At 40.8% G+C, this 18976-nt stretch overlaps 1 protein-coding gene across 4 annotated transcripts in view; it reads right to left on the minus strand.

Annotated features, from left to right (window-relative positions):
• The window catches only part of THADA (THADA armadillo repeat containing), a 147517-nt gene that overhangs the window by 91970 nt on the left and 36571 nt on the right, over positions 1-18976 (minus strand). For all 4 annotated transcript variants that reach the window (XM_083732989.1, XM_083732991.1, XM_083732990.1 and 1 more), the window contains 4 exons: positions 14296-14428; positions 12962-13075; positions 11365-11487; positions 9088-9179 (listed from right to left, as the gene is read on the minus strand). In XM_083732989.1, coding sequence (XP_083589115.1) covers positions 9088-9179; positions 11365-11487; positions 12962-13075; positions 14296-14428 — 462 coding nt within the window. The remainder of the gene's footprint in view (positions 1-9087; positions 9180-11364; positions 11488-12961; positions 13076-14295; positions 14429-18976) is intronic.

Below are 18976 nucleotides of genomic sequence, written 5' to 3' on the forward strand. Positions count from 1 at the left end.
GGAGTTCATTAATACCTTTGAGTAATTACTTGATACTGCAGTTAACAAGTGATGAAAAATATGTTTGAACTTGCCCTCAAAGTGAATAATATTCTCATAAATCATATAAAAGGCCAAAACAAAGTAATCAGAATACTACAATATTCACATGAGCCAATTCACAGGATTCTCAAGTTCAATAGGTTTTACCCTTCTTTTAAAATAAGATTTACCAGGGTGGTTTACATACAATAAAATATAGTTGAAAGGGCATAACAAATGTACAGGAAGATTTGTTGAAGAGTAATGAGACACAAACTGAACTGAAATACCAGAGAGTTGTGACAAACCAACTAGATTTCACATTTAGATATTGTGAAACATTTCAAAGGCACCAAAGGGGCACTTCATTAGTTTAGGACTGTGCTGAGAGATTCTAGTCGTTATTAATCAGGAATAAAAGATAACAAAGAAACACTTCCAAGTTTCCTGGATGGGGATTCACAGCAACTTCATACCCACCAACATCTGGGGGATCTAAATTGGGACGTTCATTCTTTGCTCAGCTGCTGTGGCGTGAGTCAGCTGACTCCCACCAGAGCAACCAACCAAAAGGTGAGACATTCTAGGAGCCAATCAGAAGCTGGAATGCCCTCTGTAATTCCAGGATATCCTGCTTAAATTGGGGCGGTTGACTAGCATGCAATTTTAAATCCAATGATACTTACACTGATAAAATCCAGTTAGGATTCCGCTGAACATACCTGTGAAATATATCTTCATTTCAGGAGTTAATACCTCTATTTTCTCTTTTTATTCAAGTTCACAAGAGCAATTTAATATTTATTTATTTTTTTAATAAAAGGCAAGGCAATGAGAGAAAGGAAGCTAAAAGGCTAATTAAGCATTACTGAATTCAAAAAGATTGATAAATGTACCATTTGTTTTGCAAGGAACAACATACTTAAATATCAGAAAGCAAGCAACATTGCTTAAGTTCACCAACTTGGGAAAACATTCTTTTATGCTGCATAGTTCTAAAATAAATACTTTAGGGAAACAGAGAGCAAGCCATTATACCTTGGTTTTCATTTTCATTCAGATAGAAACTGCTAGAGCAAACATTCCTACTAGTTTACGTTGCCTGTGTTTTTACGAAGTTAATAACCGAACTGTCAGTCAAGGCCTATATAAATACAGTAGTTGAATGCTTTCTGCTTTAGAAGCACTCTTATTTACAAGAGCAGCCAGCCAAGATTTTGAAATGACTGCATGGTCTGTTTGCTTTGATCTCTTTTATGCCTCAGTCTCTCAGTACCTGTTAGTTTGCTATTTATGATACCTTTGTGTATTTAGGCATGAGAAGAGCAACTGTGGGAAGCCACCACTTCTTAAGAAATCAGTGATGTGGGGGGGTGCATCAGATGATAAGCAGGAATTTTATTTTCCTTTTTTTAAAAAAAACAAAAAACCTCAAGGTAGTCATTTGTGAATGCAAAGAGACTGACAGGTGTTACGTTACCAAGGTGGGGGAGCACAAAGGTGTTATTTAAGCATACATCAGCTTTGTGACTGTACACTCACACTGTATTTACCTATTGTTCAAGAAGTTTTCAGGATATCCCAAACTAATCTCAGCTCATTTACTGCCTTTGATTACTGCCTTGGAGGATTACCAGAGCCCTACCACAAAATGATTCACTCGTTAGCCTTTTGAAAGAACCTTCTCCCACGACTGACTGACGGAGGAATGAAGACTCCTAGAACAATTGCAGCATGCCTGCTTTGTGCACGTAATGCAGTGAGTCTACCTTGCATTCCTCTCCCAAGCAGATCAAACAACAGTCGTGCCCAGACCTAGGAAGCTTCCCCCTGCACAAACAGGAGACCTGAGGTACCACTGACATGTGGGCAGCAAAGAAGGAAAAATGTAACTGGAAAACACAGTGAAGAGCAATGTGGCGGGGTGCGGGGAGGAGATGGAGGTTTTTTTCCTGCTGAACAGCTGACAGAAGGTGAGTGAAAACTATATACAGCGGTACCTCAGGTTAAGTACTTAATTTGTTCTGGAGGTCCGTCCTTAACCTGAAACCTGTTCTTGACCTGAAGCACCACTTTAGCTAATGGGGCCTCCTGCTGCCGCCGGAGCACAATTTCTGTTCTCATCCTGAAGCAAAGTTCTTAACCTGAAGCACTATTTCTGGGTTAGTGGAATCTTTAACCTGAAGCGTATGTAACCTGAAGCATATGTAACCCGAGGTACCACTGTAATGTCCCTCCATTGCTGCTAATAGGGCAGTTGGAAGAAAGCACAGGAGACATACCTGAGGGAGCGTCTCTACTCCCATTGTCCAGCCCAGACACTGAGGTCCAGCTCTGAGGGCCTTCTGGCAGTTCCCTCACTGCGAAAAGCGAGGTTACAGGGAACCAGAAAGAGAGCCTTCTTGATAGTGGCACCCACCCTGTGGAACGCCCTCCCATCAACTTTTGGAAGACATCTGAAGGCAACCCTGTTTAGGGAAGCATTTAATGCCTGATGTTTTATTGTGTTTTTAATATTCTGTTGGGAGCCGCCCAGAGTGGCTGGGGAAACCCAACCAGATGGGCGGGGTATAAATAACACCCATCATCCCTGACCACCGGCCACACTAGCTAGGAAAGATGGGGACTGTAGTCCAACAACATCTGGGAACCCAAGGTGGAGAAAGTCTGGTCTCGAGGAATAAGTTCTGTGTGTCACAGGTGCATTTAGCTCACTGGTACAACACATGGTTTTATAAGCAAAAAGTTCTCAGGTTCAATTCCAGAATGGGATGGGAAAGACAGAACCACGGCTACAGTCAGTGCAAATAATCTGAGCTAGACAGACCAATCATCTGACTCCTTGCAAGGCATTTCCCTACGTTTCCACATTTCTTGCGCTGAGGGCAGATAACCATACTGAATAAAGTGTGTTACACTATTGAACCATTACCATCTCTTTGGTAAATTAGGAGTCTAACAGTCACCATAAAAAGCTCTACCTCTTAATGTAGTGCTATCTCCAACATGCATCAAAACTGGTGCTTGAACTTGAAATAGCCTGCCTTCCTTGGCTGTACTGCCTGCTATCCAGAATTTTTATCTGATCCCTGTGGTAGCACCTAACGTTATGAGAACTTGAAAGCTTTGTTTTCATTTGTTAATATTTTGCATCTCATCTACGAATCTACTGCCTTTTCCAGTAAACTATTTTCAAAAGTGAGAAATCCACCACTCATTTGAAGTTATTGTTCAGCACTACAGTGGTACCTCGGGATGCGAACGGAATCCGTTCCGGAGCCCCATTCACATCCTGAAGCGAACGTAAGATGTGACTGCACATCTGTGGGCCGTGCTTTGTCACTTCCGCACATGACATCATTTTTTGCGCAAGCGGCAAAACCCGGAAGTAACGCCGCGGAGCACAACCCCAAAATATTTAAGCTGAAGCGTATTCATCCCGAGGTATGACTGTACTGAGGGTTTGGTCCCAGGCTATGATGCAGAAGAAAGTTAGCACTCAGGGGCAATTTTAGCATGATCTTAGGCAAGCAAGAAGAATTTACCTGTGCAATGTTGTATGCATCTCCTTCCTTAAACCAGGTTGGTTCACCAGGGATGGAGGTTGCACTGGTGTGCTAACACGATATGCACAACATGCTACATAGAATTGCAGATTTGGAATGGTCACAAGAGTCATCTAGTCCTACCCCATGCAATGAAGGAATCTTTTTGCTCAATGTTGGGCTTGAACCCATGACCCTGAGACATTACACAAGAATGAACCACTTTTTGCTTCTGCTTTGCTTAAACACAGCTTTATATGTAATTTGAACTGAAAACCATGATTAATGCCAACTAGGTATTGCTTGGAACAAACCGGTTTTAAACAGAAAAACAAAAATGGAAGCTCAACACAAGGCTCAACATGGCTTGTTCTCATCACACTAAAACAGGGGGAGAAATGGAGGCAGTGAGAGATTTGACTTTCTTGGGTTCCATGATCACTGCAGATGGTGACAGCAGTCACAAAATTAAAAGACGCCTGCTTCTTGGGAGAAAGGCGATGGCAAACCTAGACAGCATCTTAAAAAGCAGAGACATCACCTTGCCAACAAAGGTCCATATAGTTAAAGCTATGGTTTTCCCGGTAGTGATGTATGGAAGTGAGAGCTGGACCATAAAGAAGGCTGATTGCCGAAGAATTTATGCTTTTGAATTATGGTGCAAGAAGATCAAAGCTATCCATTCTGTAGGAAATCAGCCCTATCACTAGAAGGATAGATCGTGAGGCTGAGGCTCCAATACTTTGGCCACCTCATGAGAAGAGAAGACTCCCTGAAAAAGACCCTGATGTTGGAAAAGATGGAGGGCACAAGGAGAAGGTGACGACAGAGGACGAGATGGTTGGACAGAGTTCTCGAAGCTATTAACATGAGTATGACCAAACTGCAGGAGGCAGTGGAAGACAGGAGTATCTGGCGTGCTCCGGTCCATGGGGTCACGAAGAGTCGGACACGACTAAACAACAACAAAACAGGGGTGTGCACCCCCATAGGTTGATGGTTTACTTCTACCAACCTTGACCATTATTCATGTTGGCTGGGGCTGATGGGAGCTGGAAGTCCAACATCATTTGGAGGGGCATGTGTTCCTTCCTCATAAGTTTAACTCTGATTGAACACTTGCAAACGTCTCCCAAGTCTCATAGTGGGTACCAGATTTAAAAAAAAAATTAAATAAAACCTGCCTATCAAACCTTTCCAACCATAGTTGAATGCATCTGATTTACACAAAGTCAGCCTTTGCAACACTACCACTTCTTTCCTTAAAATTCCACGGAGAACCTGCTCTCCCACTGATGCCTTCCATTAGCAGGCTGAAGTATTCAATAATTAGCAGCGCAAGAATGATTTTATCCCCTAAATTCACTTACACACACAAAGTGCTTTCTTTCTCATCAATATCATCCAAGAGACATGCAGTCACATGAATTTCTCTACAGCCTGCTTCAGAATTCTGTAGGTTATGGGACTTTGCTTTTGCATTGTTAACTACATCATGAAAAAGGGAGAAAATCTTGGACTATCGTTAATATTCATGTTTGTCAAGGGGAGGTACCACTTTATTCAGTGATTCTGAATAAAGGAATGCTACTACAGAATAAATGATGGCATTCCGGAGAAGCTGCTTTGGCAAGAAGGGAAGAAAAAAACAAAATCAATTCCTGAATAGTCTTTCTGATCAGTACTCAAGCACTAATTGGAATTCAGAGAAATCTGCACTCAACATGCCAGTAAAAGGAAGAATCATTACTCATTCTTCAAAGCTGTAAACAGAAGATAAGTGTGTTTCAGGAAATTATAGGTACTGAAGTTCAATAGTTCAGGCATTTTTTCCATCCTCATTCTGTAACAGCAACAGCAGCAGTGATCTTTATACAGGTGTCCAAAACCATAGCTTGTTACCTGCACTTTACAAGTCATTCCACTAAATTTTTACACTGATAAATCAATGGTTGATGCTGAGTGTATACAGCAAATCTGTTCTCTGTACCTGTAAGGAGTAAGTTTCCAAGCAGCTATTAGTCACATCCAACACCTAAAAGTATAATGTGTGGAGTGGCCCTATGATAAATACACGGTAAGTAGGAAACCCCACTGTTGCTTGGAGTCCATATATAACAACAAGATATGGACAGGAAAATCTGCTACTCACAGCAGAGGCTGAACTTTTCTAGGCATTATGGGTTTAACAGCAAATCCTACACTAAGTAATGAGGAACAAGGATGCTATTAAAGAAATAATCGCATTTCTTGCTGATTTGAACTGCATCTATATAAGTAGGGTTGCCATACTTCAAAAAGTGAAAATCTGGGCACAAAACTTGTTGAGCACTTTTTTTTCAAAATCTAAAAGAAAAGGAAAGACAATTTTGGAGCTATTATTTGGCATTTCATCAAAAAATCAACATTTCTGACATGGGTTGCCATACTCCCGGGTTTCCGCGGACATTTTTGCCGACTTTTGGAAATTCCACCCGGACGCTAATTCCGATGTCATTTGAGAATTTTTTTAAAAAAAAGTAGTTAAAGTACTGTATAACAGTTCTGCTGGGAATTGGCTGACTTGGCAAAGCTTGAAAAGCCGGACTGAGTCACCTGATGTGCAGGGAGTTCGCTCCTGATAGGGCAGTGTTTTCCTGTCACCCCCTGGGCCAACTTTGACCTGTCAGTAGGACAACCCACCTGTCAAACACCTGACATCATCAGATGATTGGCAGGTGGGTGGTTGTGCCCACCTCTCAAAATTGACCTGCAGGGGTGGAGGAGAGATAATGTTCAAAAAGATTGAGAGGTTTGAGAAAGCCAAAAGGAGGGCAGAAGTAATGAGCCAGAGAAGAATATTATTTCTTTCTTTAGGGCAGACGGGAATGGAAGGCATTTGGGTGTAAATATGTTTTCCATCCCTTGTTTTAAATATATCTACAAGAGAAAGCGGGGGTGGGGGGGATGTTAAAGTGGTACAAGCTTCCTGCACCTTTGGCAAGGGTAATTCATTTACACTTTAAACAAACCCATGAGTAAACTGAAGATTTTCAACTGGCTGGGAAGATGGATAACTCTTTTCTTCAATGTAAAATGCAGTACCACTGCCATGGATTCTTGCAGAAGTAAGGAAAGAAAAATAATTTTCTTAAAATTGCCTGGCCTCTCATTTCTGTCAAACCATGCTGCAACATCCTCTTCTAAATGTTCAGCCTTGGATATAGAAATTAGAACCTTAGGTCCTCAATAACCTGTGGCACAAGCTGCATCTAATTTAACGAGGCTTCCTCTATCATCGCACAATCTGGGAGATCAGACTTTCCACTCCTGTCAATGACACCTGCCCATGTAACCTAATTTTAAAACGTATCTGTGGTTGCCTATTAAGTGAAAAGGTACAGGAGGTGGATCAAGACAACATCTGTGGAAATAAGATCCACTTTTATGGAAAAGTTCCTACCTTCAGGCTTCCCTGTTTGAAAATGTTGGCTCATTTAAAACGACCCAGAAAGTTACATAAAATGTACTTGACTGTAATCCAAACATAAGCACATATTGGAAACAAAGGATGCCTGAAGGAAAGCGAATTACATATCGTTGCTCTAGGTACACAGTGATTATTCTGCAGTAAAAAAAACATGAATCAAGAGAGACATCTAGCGGTTTTTTTATTATTACAAAAGTGTCTCAGCTGCTGAACCAGAACAAATAAATATAAAATGCAGGTTTCCTCAAACAGAGATTATTGTTATAATTTCATTGTAAAGGATTAGTTCCCAAAAGTCATTCTTAAAATTAAATTAGTGTAGGCATGCAGCCTGAAGGGCTCTCACATACCCAAATAACAAAATCACCAGATTAGATTCTATTCGTGCTTATATATTATTCAGAAAATGGATTTCAGTCAATCATGTGTTGGTTTAAATTGTACACAGTTTACCCTTGCAGCTGGCACCATTTCAGAGTTGTACATCCCTCAATCAATAATATTATTAATTGCGAACAGGTAACAACAGAACCTCCTGCCCATCCCTGCAATACAGACTATTATCTAAAGCCCATTTGGACCAAACCAGTGTGTAAATGTAAAGTTACATTGCAGCCCTTGGATGTGCTGTTCTCAGGCCCTGTGCTTCCCTTTCCTCCTCTCTGCTTCTGCCTCACTCTGGCTTTGCTACAACTCCTTGTTGACACTTTCTGCCCTATTACCCACTCATGTTCAGAATCCATTTAAGAATTCAACCTACCACCCAGGCTACAAACCAGAATCACCACAGTTCTCTCACTTTCAGAATCAGCTCACTTATTCCTGGCCCATTCTGCAAAGGCTCACGAGAAAAGACCCAGGCCTTCGCCTTTTCTGAAGCGAGACTCCAGATACATGAAATTTGAATTATGAAAGAGTTCAAGGCATTTAAAGGTGTCAGGAAATACATGTAGAACAATCACATGACATTGAATTGTGGGGGTAAAACCCCTCAATGTGTACTCTTCCATTTATGAAACAAAATAAAATTTAAAAAATCCTTCCAGTAGCACCTTAGAGACGGAGTTTGTTATTGATATGAGCTTTCGTGCGCATGCACACTTCTTCAGATACTTCATCAGATTCTTCAGTGTGCATGCACACGAAAGCTCATACCAATAACAAACTTAGTTGGTCTCTAAGGTGCTATTGAAAGGATTTTTTTAATTTTGTTTCGACTATGGCAGACCAACACGGCTACCTACCTATATCTTCCATTTATAAACATATCCAAATCCTGCTTCTTATGCTTAGAGCTTTGTACATCCTTTTAAGATAATGGAACGGTAGCATTTGTGAAATAAGGGCTGCAATCCCATGCATACTTTGTTGTTTAGTCATTTAGTCGTGTCCGACTCTTCGTGACCCCATGGACCAGAGCACGCCAGGCACTCCTGTCTTCCACTAAGCTAAACCAAATAAACCTGGGGTGGTTTCTGTGCAAGCAGGTTTAGGAGTGTGTTTTAAATGTTATACAGCTAAATCTAAATTACCACCATGTTGCACAAATGTCTGAAGTATACTTTGTGAGGGAAATGAAGAAAAGAAAAAACAACAGCTTGGCAGGCCAGGAATAGTAAAATAACTGCAAACATTAGCCGAGAGCACCATTTTACACCCAAATTAAGAATCATAGACTTTAGTCCAACCCCCTGCAATGCAGGAATCTTTTGCCCAATGTGGGGCTCAAATCCATGACCCTGAGATTAAGAGCATCATGTTCTCGCTGTCATAATATTATTATTTTTTTAACACAGTTTAATTATTGGTATCAGATGATAACAATAAATTTCATATAAATTCATCAAAAATAAGGGACCTTTCTCAAGTTTCCTTTTGGTCATAGAATATTTTATAGCAGTGGTGGGGTACATGTGACCCCCCCCCAAATAATATTGGACTACAACTCCCATTATCTCTGACTAGGGATTATACAAGTTGGATTCCAACAACATCTGGACGGCCACAGGTTCCCCAACCCTGTTTTACAAAGAGATCATCCATGTACCATACCTGTTTTTCTTTGAGTTCTCATCCTTTCCTCTTTTAACCCCAAATATTCTTGTGATCAATGTACTAAAGAGAAGAGTAGATGAATTTCTCACCTATCAAGGAACATAAAGGCAAGTGTTAAATGACATCCCAATTTTTCCTATATCTTTTCATTATGCATAAGTTAAAGTAGATGAAAAATATGAAATATTGCAAAGAAGAGAAAGAAGAGAGACATTAGTTACAATATTTAAATGTAATAGTGAAAGTAAGAAATGTAAATTAAGTGATAAGATTGGAAAATTTTCAGATGTGATTGATGGAAGTAAAAAAAAAGTGTATAAGTGTATAAGATATAAAAGTATGTTTAATAATTGTTGAAAATGTTGTTAAAAAAACTAATAAAAATATAATATAAAATAAAGTAGATGAAAAAAGCCCAAATAAGAGAAAAGAGCTTCATTTTAAAAACATAATGTTAATTTCAACTTGTACTTTTATTTATACATGCCCCATGGGGGGGGGGCAATCTGATTTTTAAGGAGGGAAATTCAAGAATGAGTTATTAACAGTATTTTAATTTTTTTTTGCATTTCTTATGGTTCTAGGGGTCGCATATACAGTATATTGTAACATACACTTTTTTATCTTGAGGTGAGCTCAAATTGTATTTTGAATTTGTTAGGTACCTTTATTTTATTGTATAGTAATTAAAATGATCAAAGTATTACATAAAAAGCTTCTATTAAAATTATTTTATATTTATGCATTTCAGTTTTCTATTATATGTTTTGGAACTTTATTTGCTATTTTTTCATATCACTTCATATTATCATTATTACTATTAACAATTTCTTAGAAATTTCTTCCTCAGTACTTCCAACTGTCCTTTTGTTCTTTTATTTTTCTCTTTCATGGGTGCCATGTTCTTTGGAAGCTTGTTTAGACCAAGCTAATGGCCTTTTAGGCTTCCTCCACATGAATAGGAGTTCACTTTTTGAATAATAAGAATTATGTTTCACAGGGGGGACAGGGGACAGCATCAGGATTTTAGAGATGCTTAGGTGGGGCATGGCCCAAAAAAGGTTGGGAACCAACTCAGGTTAGACAAACCACAAAACCCAGATTCAGAAGATATGATAAGCCAAAACATGGCTCAAAGGCCAGCAGAAACTCCAGCCGGACCAGAGGAGGAAAAGAAGAAGAAGAAGAAGAAGAGTTTGGATTTGATATCCCGCCTTTCACTCCCCTTCAGGAGTCTCAAAGCGGCTAGCATTCTCCTTTCCCTTCCTCCCCCACAACAAACACTCTGTGAGGTGAGTGGGGCTGAGAGACTTCAGAGAAGTGTGACTAGCCCAAGGTCACCCAGCAGCTGCATGTGGAGGAGCGGAGACGCGAACCCGGTTCACCAGATTACGAGACTACCGCTCTTAACCACTACACCACACTGGTCAAGATCTCCTCTGAGAGAATCTGCATGCTCACATGTTCTCCCTAAATCATGGTTTGGCACAGCATTACCCGAAAACTAAGTCATAATTTTATTTAGGGACTGTTACTAAGGTGATTAAACTGTATTAATTGCGGGGGACGGGACGGGACTGATCTTGCAGCATTATATTTTCACTGACCACACCCACAGAAACATTGTTCTACTTTTAGACCCACTGAAATTAATGAACAATAACAGAGTAGAAGTTAGATCAGGGTTTTCCAAAGTGGGTTTCCAGATGTTGTTGGACTACAACTCCCATCATCCCTAGCTAGCAGGACAGGGATTATGGGAATTGCAGTCCAAAAAAGCAGCTGGAGACCCAAGTTTGGGAAACTCAGAGTTAGGTGGATGCAGCCCATTGTTAATAAGTTAAACTTAAAGTATTCATTCTAGACCAAGCATGCCACCAGAGACTTCATTATCACCTCCAACTGGCACTCTCTCTATATATATAAGTGTGTGTGTGTTAAAAAGTTACTGAGTTTTTAATATTAATCAACCAAGTAGAAGCAGCTTTCCATGTCAGAAGGTGAATGCGGTGCTCTGCCTTCATTGCAGGAAACTAAATAAAAACCAAATAAAAAGAATACCAAGAGCCAAAACTCAGTGTTTCTGTAGGCTGTTTTATAGCCTTTCCCGCACGCTGTCCACTTGGCATACATTCCATATAACTCTATAAAAAGAATTCATAAAAATCTAATCAGGCATTGTAGTGTTATTGAGAAACACAATCAATGCCCCGGTTACCACCATTAACATGTGGCTTTCAAACTTAATATACTAAACGTAAAGGATCAACTTACTGCCCAGACAGAGGACGTAAAACCTAATATTGCCGCTCGCATTCCATCTGCCACGTAAGGAATGATGTTTTCTCCTAAACGGGTGTCCTTGAATAAAGCCCTCAAGATATTTAAAGCATGGACCTGGTAGGAAGGGAAGTCAATACAGGCTACTTAGTTATCGGAATAACCTCAAAATTATGTACTTTAACTTCAAAACTGTAACTCTGAAAAGCGAGCAAGCCCTGAATAGTAGCCTGCTTTGACTTAAGAGTCAGGGGCCATGTTGATAACTGCCTGCCTGGGAAATTTCAGGAATAAACAGCTTGGTAAAAAATAAAGGCACATCATGAAAACAATACAGGAAACAAATCTCACCAGGCCTTTTCCCAGTAAACTGTGTCTGTACCACACACATCACCGCATTAAAATACCTATTTAATCTACATTAAAGTTATATTTAGTATGTGTGTTCCTGTTGAAGGATATACAAATTCAATATCCTGGACCCACATTTGAAGCAAGAAGCCCGCTGAGAGTGAATTATCACAGAAAGGTGGCTTATTTTTGTTTTGGCATGTATCCCCCCCACAAGACACTAGGCAGGCCTTCGAAATTAGGTCAGTGGTCTATTCTGTACACTGTGGGAAATTATTCTAGAATTCTACACCTCAATCCTTGAAATATTTTCTTACTTTTCAACATAAATTAATAAATTAAGGATTAGTTCTCATATCCATAGTGGTCTTTAAGCAGCTCTTCCTTTTTCACATTATTGTATGCTTAAGAGATTTTTGAAACAGTAAGTGGTTTACAAAATACTTTAAAATAAGTATCAGCTTCGTCATAAGCTGAAGCTTTTTTTCTTCTTCTCAAGCCTTTGAAGGGCCATGTACCAATTCTGTTACTGAGTGTACCGGTTTCAATATCTTTCTGTCCTTGTGAAGTTTTTACCTCCTTTTGTTTTATGATATTTTTGGTGGCGCTATGGTTTTAGATTATTTTACTGTACCCTGTCCTAGGATTGCTTTGGGATGAAAGGCAGGTTAAAAACATTTCAAGAGATATAAATAAAACTTATTGTGGCAATGAATTACTGGAGTTAATACAGTCAAACCTCGGCTCCCGAACGCCTTGGGAGTCGGACGTTTCGGCTCCCGAACGACTGAAAACCGGGAGTGAGTGTTCCAGTTTTTGAACATTCTTTCGGAAGCCGAATGTCCAACGGGGCTTCTGTGGCTTCAGTGGACATTCTGTGGCTGTGGAAGCTCCTGCAGCCAATCAGAAGCCGCGCTTTGGAAGTCGAACGGACTTCCAGAACGGGTTCTGTTCAACTTTCGAGGTACATGAATCCAAAGGAGGGTCATAGGGGCTAGACGACAGTGTGCCTTTATTCTATGGTAACCGTTTCCTAAACCACTGATAGGGAACCTGTGGTCCTCTGGGTACTGTTGGGCTCCCAACTCCCATCACTGCCACCCAGTATAGCCAATGGTTAAGGAAGATGGGAGTTGAAGTGCAACAGTATCTGGAGGGCCCCAGATTGCCCCCATCTCTGTCCTAAACAAACAACAGATAAATTTACTGACTTTGCATTGTGATGCAAGGTAGATATTACCTGAGGGATTGTGCTTGGTGGAGTACTTGAAGGTGAAACTAAAGAAATCAACTCTTTCATTGTCATTTTTAACAAGCCTGTTTTACCCTTCTTCGGTTCTGAAGCTAGCAGAGCCTAGAACGAAAAAAGAAGAAATAAAGACAAAGCACAACTCACTAAACTTTTGCAAATAGATCCAACCCAATTGCCTCAAGATTCCATACACACACACATATATTACACACACCTATCTAGCACAAATGATGAGGAGCATCAGACCTCAGCCTCAAGTCCCAGGAGGTGGCAAAGGGACTTTCAACGTTTAAATCAAAACACAATTGTGACTCATTAAAGAGGCAATTTTTCTAGATGAACGCTAGCGAGCAGTAGAGTAATATAACATCGAGAAATGAAACTGGCAGCTCTAGGAACAAGCTAGAGAAGCAAAAACCTCAGGGATTTATTTTTTTTAATCTGTTACCATTAAGAAAGCACCTCTCACTTGTCTTAATTCTGTTAGTTTCATTCATAATACATTATCTGTTTTGGATTATGCAACTGGAGAGAGCCAATAAGTATTTGATTAATTTTAACAAGCACTGGTTTTGAAGCTATACAATGAATGAGGAAGGTTTGTACTACTGTACACATATACTCTTGTCATTTTCATCTTAGGTATTTATAAGGTCTATATTTATAGCCTGACTTTCAAGGTTGCTCCTCACTTCCCAAAAAGTAGCACGCATATTTGGTGCATCATATTTCTTCAAGTGAAGCTCATTCCAGATCTTTAGTCGTAGCAAAATATAATAATAAATGCTACCCCTGAAGCAAAAAAGTAACCTATTTTCAGGAAATGACAGCCAACTTTCCAGCGCTACATTCCAGATTCTGCTCATTGTTTTGTTCTGTACAAACCCAAATGGAGCCCATGATATTCCATCTTGTAGATGAGCTCGGAAACTCTTCCTCTGCTTATATCTGGGCTGACATAGGTTCAATGAAAATAAGACAGGTGTGTAGAGACTACTGTACTGTTTAGACCAGTGTTTCCCAACGTTGGGTCTCCAGCTGCTTTTGGACTACAGTTCCCATCATCCCTGACCACTGGTCTTGCTAGTTAGGGATGATGGGAGTTGTAGTCCAAAAACAGCTGGAGACTCAAGGTTGGGAAACACTGGTTTAGACACAACTGTAATTAAGTTGTGTGTGTGCGCGCGCGCGTGTGTACACACAAACAAACAAACAAAAAACAACCCATGCATATTTAATAGTCAAGACCATCCTCCAGTTCTTACAGTAGATCCAATGAAGAAACTGCAATTATTTTAAGATTAAAAGGGCATCTTAGGTACCTGTATATAGAATGGAATCCCAGCACTGCGTCTAGTGGCACATAGTTTAGAAGAAGGATCGCTAGATTTGATCTCTTCCAGTACATTGCACAGCCACTGCTCTGGCAGCCTGTGCAGGCTTTCATTGTCACACCTGCAATGCAAACAAGAGAATGAAAACAAATGAAAGGCTACAACTGAAAACACGGCAGTCAGGATACATAACACCTAATGATCTTAAGGTATCAGTGAAATCTCCTTTTTTGGAAAAGCTCTGGCTCATGTCGAAGAATGGATGCTTTTGAATTATGGTGCTGGAGGAGACTCTTGAGAGTCCCATGGACTGCAAGAAGATCAAACCTATCCATTCTGAAGGAAATCACCCCGGAGTGCTCACTGGAAGGACAGATCCTAAAGCTGAGGCTACAATACTTTGGCCACCTCATGAGAAGAGAAGACTCCTTGGAAAAGACCCTGATGTTGGGAAAGATTGAGGGCACAAGGAGAAGGGGACGACAGAGGAAGAGATGGTTGGACAGTGTTCTCAAAGCTACTAACATGAGTTTGACCAAACTGCGGGAGGCAGTGGAAGACAGGAGTGCCTGGCATGCTCTGGTCCATGGGGTCCCAAAGAGTCAGACACGACTAAATGACTAAACAACAACAACTAGCTCATGTCAATTTCGCCCAAGAGGACTTTAGAAGAAAAAGAAGAAGAAGAAGAAGAAGAAGAAGAAGAAGAAGAAGAAGAAGAGGAGGAGGAGTTTGGATTTGATATCCCGCTTTATCACTACCCGAAGGAGTCTCAAAGCGGCTAACATTCTCCTTTTCCCTTCCTCCCCCACAACAAACACTCTGGGAGGTGAGTGAGGCTGAGAGATTTCAGAGAAGTGTGACTAGCTCAAGGTCACCCAGCAGCTGCATGTGGAGGAGTGAGGAATCAAACCCGGTTCACCAGATTACGAGTCCACCGCTCTTAACCTTAGGATGCAGACCAAACTGCCTAATCATTAGCCTGGTCCAGGCATCCCCAACCTGCGGCCCTCCAGATGTTTTGGCCTACCACTCCCATGAACCCTAGCTAACAGGACCAGTGGTCAGGGATGATGGGAATTGTAGTCCAAAACATCTGGAGGGCTGAAGGTTGGGGATGCCTGGTCTGGTCTATACCAGCTGGCAGAGCCTCTACAGGGTTTCAGACACCAGTTTTCCCAGCCTTGTCTGGAGACACCCAGGATTTAACCTGGGACTTTCTGCATGCGAGGCTGAGCTATAACGGTGCTTTGTTGTGGTGTCAGAAGTGTCCTCTTACCATGAAGTATTTTTCCTCTGCTGTTACACTGTTTGGCATAGCCTTTCTGCACCACAGTCTTAAAAATAAATATTTCTGCCAAAACTAAGAGGAATAGCCTCCAGCAAAGGAGCAAAACCTCAAATTCTACCTGGATGCCATGCGCAGCCCAAAATATAGTTCAGCCAGCTGGTCAAACTGAAGTATTTACCCATTTCACATACTTTCCAAAATGCAGTGCAGATGACATTAAGGAAACCGCTCAATAAATTAAGGCTAGTCGCAGAAGATACAAACTGTTCAAAAACAGGCTAAGCAGATACGCTGCTTAGCTCCGCAAGAGATTAAAGTATGTGGCTTCAGATGTTATATGAATGTTAATAAGAGGAGCACATAAAAGGGTCTCATTCTTCCTATCCCACAGTCTTCTCATCCCCTAAGAAACACAGGTCATCTTCCAAGAGGATGAGTTATTCCATATAACACCTGTTTACATTATTATATACTGATTGTTCTATATTTATACACTTAGGATTGAATCTGACCAAACTGTGAGCAAAAGAGACCTACTGAAATTAATGCACAAGTATTTAATCAATCAATCTTTATTGTGGTCTAAGACCAGACAGCAAAGTTAACAACAACTTAAGTATTCTGATTTCAATGAGTCTGCTCCGAGTTTGACAGAGTTGAATGCAATCCTAATTTTCTTCCGAGCTTGTAATCTCAACTCATTTTACCAACTGTTAATTATGTAAAACATACAACTAAAAAACTGCCTCATCTAGTCCTTTCGTCTTCTTCCACCTAAGAATACATGGGGGAAGTCTTAGTACTTGAGAAGAAGAAAGGAGTAGAGGAATCTGCTTATACCCTGAAAGTCTTACTGAAATTCATGCACCAACACATCTGTAATTAAAGGTGCATAAAGCACAATCAATCATGTCCAATTTCAGCTCATGCAGGTAAACCTTTCCAGCAGTGCCAGTTCTCACACCTCATTGACACATGTTTAAAACGGCAATATTTTCTAATTTTTAAAAGCCTGCATGCCCCTCTCCCAGGTTCTCCCTGGCAAACAGAACTGCAATCTGAGCCAAAATAATGTGCACTCACCAATTGATTGCAAGACATATATACACATATATGTGTATATTCCAAGTTGTAAGAGACCTTGTAAAGCCATATTAGCTTATTTTTCAGAATTGTGAAAAAAATATGTTCCTGTGTCTATGGTATATACAGTGGTGCCTCGCAAGACAGAAAACCCGCTAGACGAAAGGGTTTTTCCGTTTTGGAGGCGCTTCGCAAAACGAATTTCCCTATGGGGTTGCTTCGCAAGACAAAAAAATCTTGCGAGTCCCTGCGGTTTTTTCCGGTTTTTCCCCCTTTTCCTAAGCCGCTAAGCCGCTTAACAGCTGATCCGCTGATAAGCCGCTAGACCGCTGTAGCGCTAATCCACTAAGCTGTCAATGGGCTTGCTGCGCAAGACGAAAAAAACGCTAGACGAAGGGAATCGTCTTGCGAGGCACCACTGTATAGGGACTGGGGTGGGTGGGGGTTTCCTTAATATTATGAAGAGCAATAAACTGTGAGTGATATAGAACTACCTTGCTTTGGAACTACAATACTGATATACCTGTTAAGAGATTTTAAGCAACTGAGTAAGACAAAATTGCAACGCATCTGGCTTTAGTATGGAGTTTGGGATAAGTATTTAAACTTTTAAAGACACGTTCATGATGCAACAACTTAGAAGACGTCAACATCTAAAGTTTTTTAAATTAAATTTGTGGATACTAAAAGTGCTATATTAGCGAATTTCATATTCAGATGGTGCAATGAAATTGATTTGTATAACCATAGGCAAAATTTCTGTACAGAGATCTATCCTAGAACTGCATCTCACCCTGTTCTTCTCCCTCCCCTCCATGACAGGGCCTTTTTGGTGGTGGCACAGAGATGGTGGAAATATCCTCTCCACTGAGATCTGTTGCTCCCTTTCTCCTTAACCATTCAGATGCTTACTGAAGACTTCTTTCTTGCAGTGCCCTTTGGGTTTGTGACTTTTGTTTTTAATCTACTTTTCTGGATTTGTTTTTATCTGCTGCCATTTAGACTAGCTTTGCTTCATGTGTTCTTTATATTTTAACTATTTTATTATTCTTTTGTAAGCTGCCGTGCATGCATCCTGGGTCAATTAATTAAGCAGCCTACTGCATGTACGCTGTAAGCATAACAGAAAATATACAAAAACATTACAAACCAGCATGACGTTCAAACACAGCCAAACACGGTTTAGCCCAGTGTGCTGTGTGCTGTGGCACCCTGGGGTGCCTTGAATGATAGCCATTTCTTTTTCATAATATTTCCTCGGTCTAGCGCCAAGGGCCTTCTGGCAGTTCCCTCACTGTGAGAAGCCAAGTTACGGAGAACCAGGCAGAGGGCCTTCTCAGTAGTGGCACCCGCCCTGTGGAATGCCCTCCCACCAGATGTCAAAGAGAACAACTACCAGACTTTTAGAAGACATCTGAAGGCAGTCCTGTTCAGGGATGCTTTTAATATTTGATGCATTACTGTATTTTATTATTTTGTTGAAAGCCGCCCAGAGTGGCTGGGGAAGCCCAGCCAGATGGGCGAGATATAAATAATAAATTGTTGTTGTTGTTGTTGTTGTTGTTATTCCTCTCTCTCTTCACCAAGACACACACGCGCACAGATATATGAACTCAAAAATCTTGTAACGTACATCAATTGATTGTTCACTCATCTTGGTTTATTACTGGCTTACCACTCATTTGAAATAAACCATGATTCTGGTTCACACAGCAAGCCATTCTAGGACTTGCTCATGCCACAAACGGCATCTGCAGGGGAGGGAGGAAGCTGTATAAAAGCGGTGGGAGGAGGTATGTTCACGATTATCCCATGGCTGGTTAGCATGGCATGCAAACCAGCTCTAGGCCTTGCCTGGAATTCACCAAGAAAGTAATACAAAAATATAGCCAAGCTACCACGTAGCTGAAAGCAAAAGTTGTTGGGCTTATCTTTGAACAAACATGAAGCTCCCTCCTGCTGGGACTAGCAGAAAGAGGAAAAATATACAGAAATGCAATCTGACAAATCCTTAGCACCACGACGTTGTGCTGCTTTGATGATGCCAGAAGTAATACAAGCCTTTCAGGTCACCCGCTACAGCTCCCACATTTTTGTGCAAGCAAAACTCTGGTAGTCCCGAAGTAGTAAAAACAAGTAAGAACTGTTGACTTTGAAAATGGAAGAGGCTACTCCCTTTGACTTGGCAATAGCACAACCCTCTGGGAAGGCTGAAAAGTTGTTTCCATGAGAAGCAAGTGGCAAGTGAGGGGAAAGAGCTTTACAACATTGCAATGGCAGTCACTAACTCAAGCA

Source organism: Podarcis gaigeae, assembly GCF_964106915.1.
Source record: "Podarcis gaigeae genome assembly, chromosome: 3".
NCBI lineage: Eukaryota > Metazoa > Chordata > Lepidosauria > Squamata > Lacertidae > Podarcis > Podarcis gaigeae.